At 30.0% G+C, this 2,157-nt stretch overlaps 1 protein-coding gene across 1 annotated transcript; it reads right to left on the bottom strand.

Annotated features, from left to right (window-relative positions):
* Window positions 1-390: 390 nt before the first annotated feature.
* On the bottom strand, window positions 391-2,157 carry LOC103311358 (tyrosine--tRNA ligase, cytoplasmic-like). Its single transcript, XM_008190951.3, has 2 exons — window positions 1,694-2,157; window positions 391-607 (listed from the first exon to the last, which is right to left on the bottom strand). Exons 1-2 carry the CDS (start codon window positions 1,886-1,888, stop codon window positions 428-430), a joined length of 375 nt encoding a protein of 124 aa, XP_008189173.1. The 5' UTR covers window positions 1,889-2,157; the 3' UTR covers window positions 391-427.

Raw genomic sequence — 2,157 nt, 5'->3', positions numbered from 1 at the left:
TTAATTTTATAATCCAAAGCAGAATATTTTTCTAAGTATTTTTATTTATAAAAATCAAATTTAGGGTGAGTAGTTTATGAGTTATAAATATTTAAAGTTTAGATGGGCGGAGTGGAGTGGTATGAAGTTACCCCGCAAAATGTTTGTCCACTAACTACAAGGGACCAAATTTCAGACATTTTGGCGCACAGGGCAGTTGTAGCCAGTGCCCTCCTTAAATGCAGCCCTGCTTAAGCTACAATTATGTCTCAAATAAGATTCATAAACGAGACTTTAGCTTAAGAAAATAAAAAGTATTACTCAAATTAAGGTTGGTTAAGGCCTACCTTAAGCATTACATTTAGTTATTAATACAAAATTAGCTTAAGCAATACTTATTTTTAAGCAGCAACTATGAATACGGCCGTTATCGTTTTGAAGATTCTTATTACTTAGAAAGTTGATATTCTGTTCCTCGTACAAATTTTAATTTTTCAAGTGATACACCAATTGAACTAAGCATAGCTTTAATTGAGTGCTCATAATACTGTACTCTGAGTTCCAATAGTTCCCAAGGTGCCTTCATATTATCCAAATATGCATGTAAGTCAGCAAATAATATTGTAACCTAAATCAACATTTTAAAATTAAATACATTTATTTGACTTATCATCAAATGCTATAATTAATGCTTGATAATATAGTTAATTTTAATAGCACAAATTAAAAAATGTTTTTGTTATATTGGTAGGTTGATTTTCTACGTGAATATTAAAACCACTACTATTTAATATTTTAGTTAACACGTTCAATGCCACGGTCGACATCGGTAACATTTCGCGGGTCGCCGGTGTCGACTACCCGTCGACAAATATTAATTCGCTTTTATGAATCATAATTTTGATGGCGATGAGATAACGTTTGAAATATATTGTAGGCGATCAGGTACTGTCTCAAGAAGCTAACAATATAATTGGTTTTTATTTTTGTTAATTTTTATTTATTTTTTCCGTAAAAACATATTTTTGGTGCGGCGACCCGGGCTATGCTTCGACATTTCTAGCGGAGCTCAACGTGTTAAAATAAAATAAAATAAAAGTTATGTATTAACTCAAATATTAATCTTAAATACTTTACTAATTTCAATAGCTATGCTATAAATTTTAAATTGTTAACCTGAAATCTGGGAGCTCAATTAAAAAAGATGAATTGTATGCCCAATACTATACCGGCAATTAAATTATATCTTCTTTAAAACTAATCAACCAATAATAATAAAAATAATTAAAGACAGAATCAAGTTAATCTGTATGAATTATACATAGTAGCTATTTATTAAATTTTCAGAACTCACAAAACTGTAACATAAAAACTAAATCTATGTCTGATATTGAAATTAATACATCATAATTCTGCAACTCATCTAGAGTACACATAACGTTTATTAATTATTTCAAAATCATTTAAAATGATTTTTTTTTTAAATTTAACAGAATGTGGAATATCTAATTTTAAAAACCTATTTTATTGGTCATTAGGTATTAATATTATTAATACTATACAATTTATCATTAATTCTTAATAATATTCAACTGTTTATTATTTATACATATGAATTGGCTCTTGACCCTAATGGCCTGTGCCATTACAAAAATAACATACAAATCTTTTAAACATTACTATAATAGTTGATCAATATTTGTCTTATACGTGCCTCACATCCAGCTTTTAAGTAGTCCGCTATTTTGGATATTGGAACAAAATACGCAATGTGTGGCCGTCCAGTTGTGGCTGTACCCCAATAAATTTTTAAATCTCTTTCTTTTAGTATGACATCGAGTTTGTCTTCGCCAAGAACTTCTTGAAGGTTCCGTAAAATAAAATTTTTCTTTTCGATAGCAGACGACATTTTAACATGAGCCACGTGTACAAGTGAACGCAGAACAGCAAAATATAGATTCAAACGTCCGACCAACTTACTCGGCTCTACGACTACAATTTGTGGTAATTTTTAATCTTAAATCGTTTATCTATGGTTTTTGCATCGAGGACAACAAATCAGTAAAACACAAATGTGAAGTGAATACCGAAGCGCCCGAAGCCGAATTGGAAAAACTTTCACCGGATTAAATTTTGTATTTCTGTGATACACATAGATACATGTGTTGGGCTTATAAC

Source organism: Acyrthosiphon pisum, chromosome A1 (genome assembly GCF_005508785.2).
Source record: "Acyrthosiphon pisum isolate AL4f chromosome A1, pea_aphid_22Mar2018_4r6ur, whole genome shotgun sequence".
NCBI classification, from domain to species: Eukaryota; Metazoa; Arthropoda; class Insecta; order Hemiptera; family Aphididae; genus Acyrthosiphon; species Acyrthosiphon pisum.
This window is presented reverse-complemented; position numbering and strand designations above follow the sequence as displayed.

Excerpts from the sequence above, each read along its gene's own strand:
- LOC103311358 (XM_008190951.3), bottom strand. The coding sequence starts at position 1,888 with ATGTCGTCTGCTATCGAAAAGAAAAATTTTATTTTACGGAACCTTCAA. Across the intron at positions 608-1,693 it reads ACTTAAAAGCTGGATGTGAG|GTTACAATATTATTTGCTGA; the intron begins GCACGTATAAGA and ends ATGTTGATTTAG.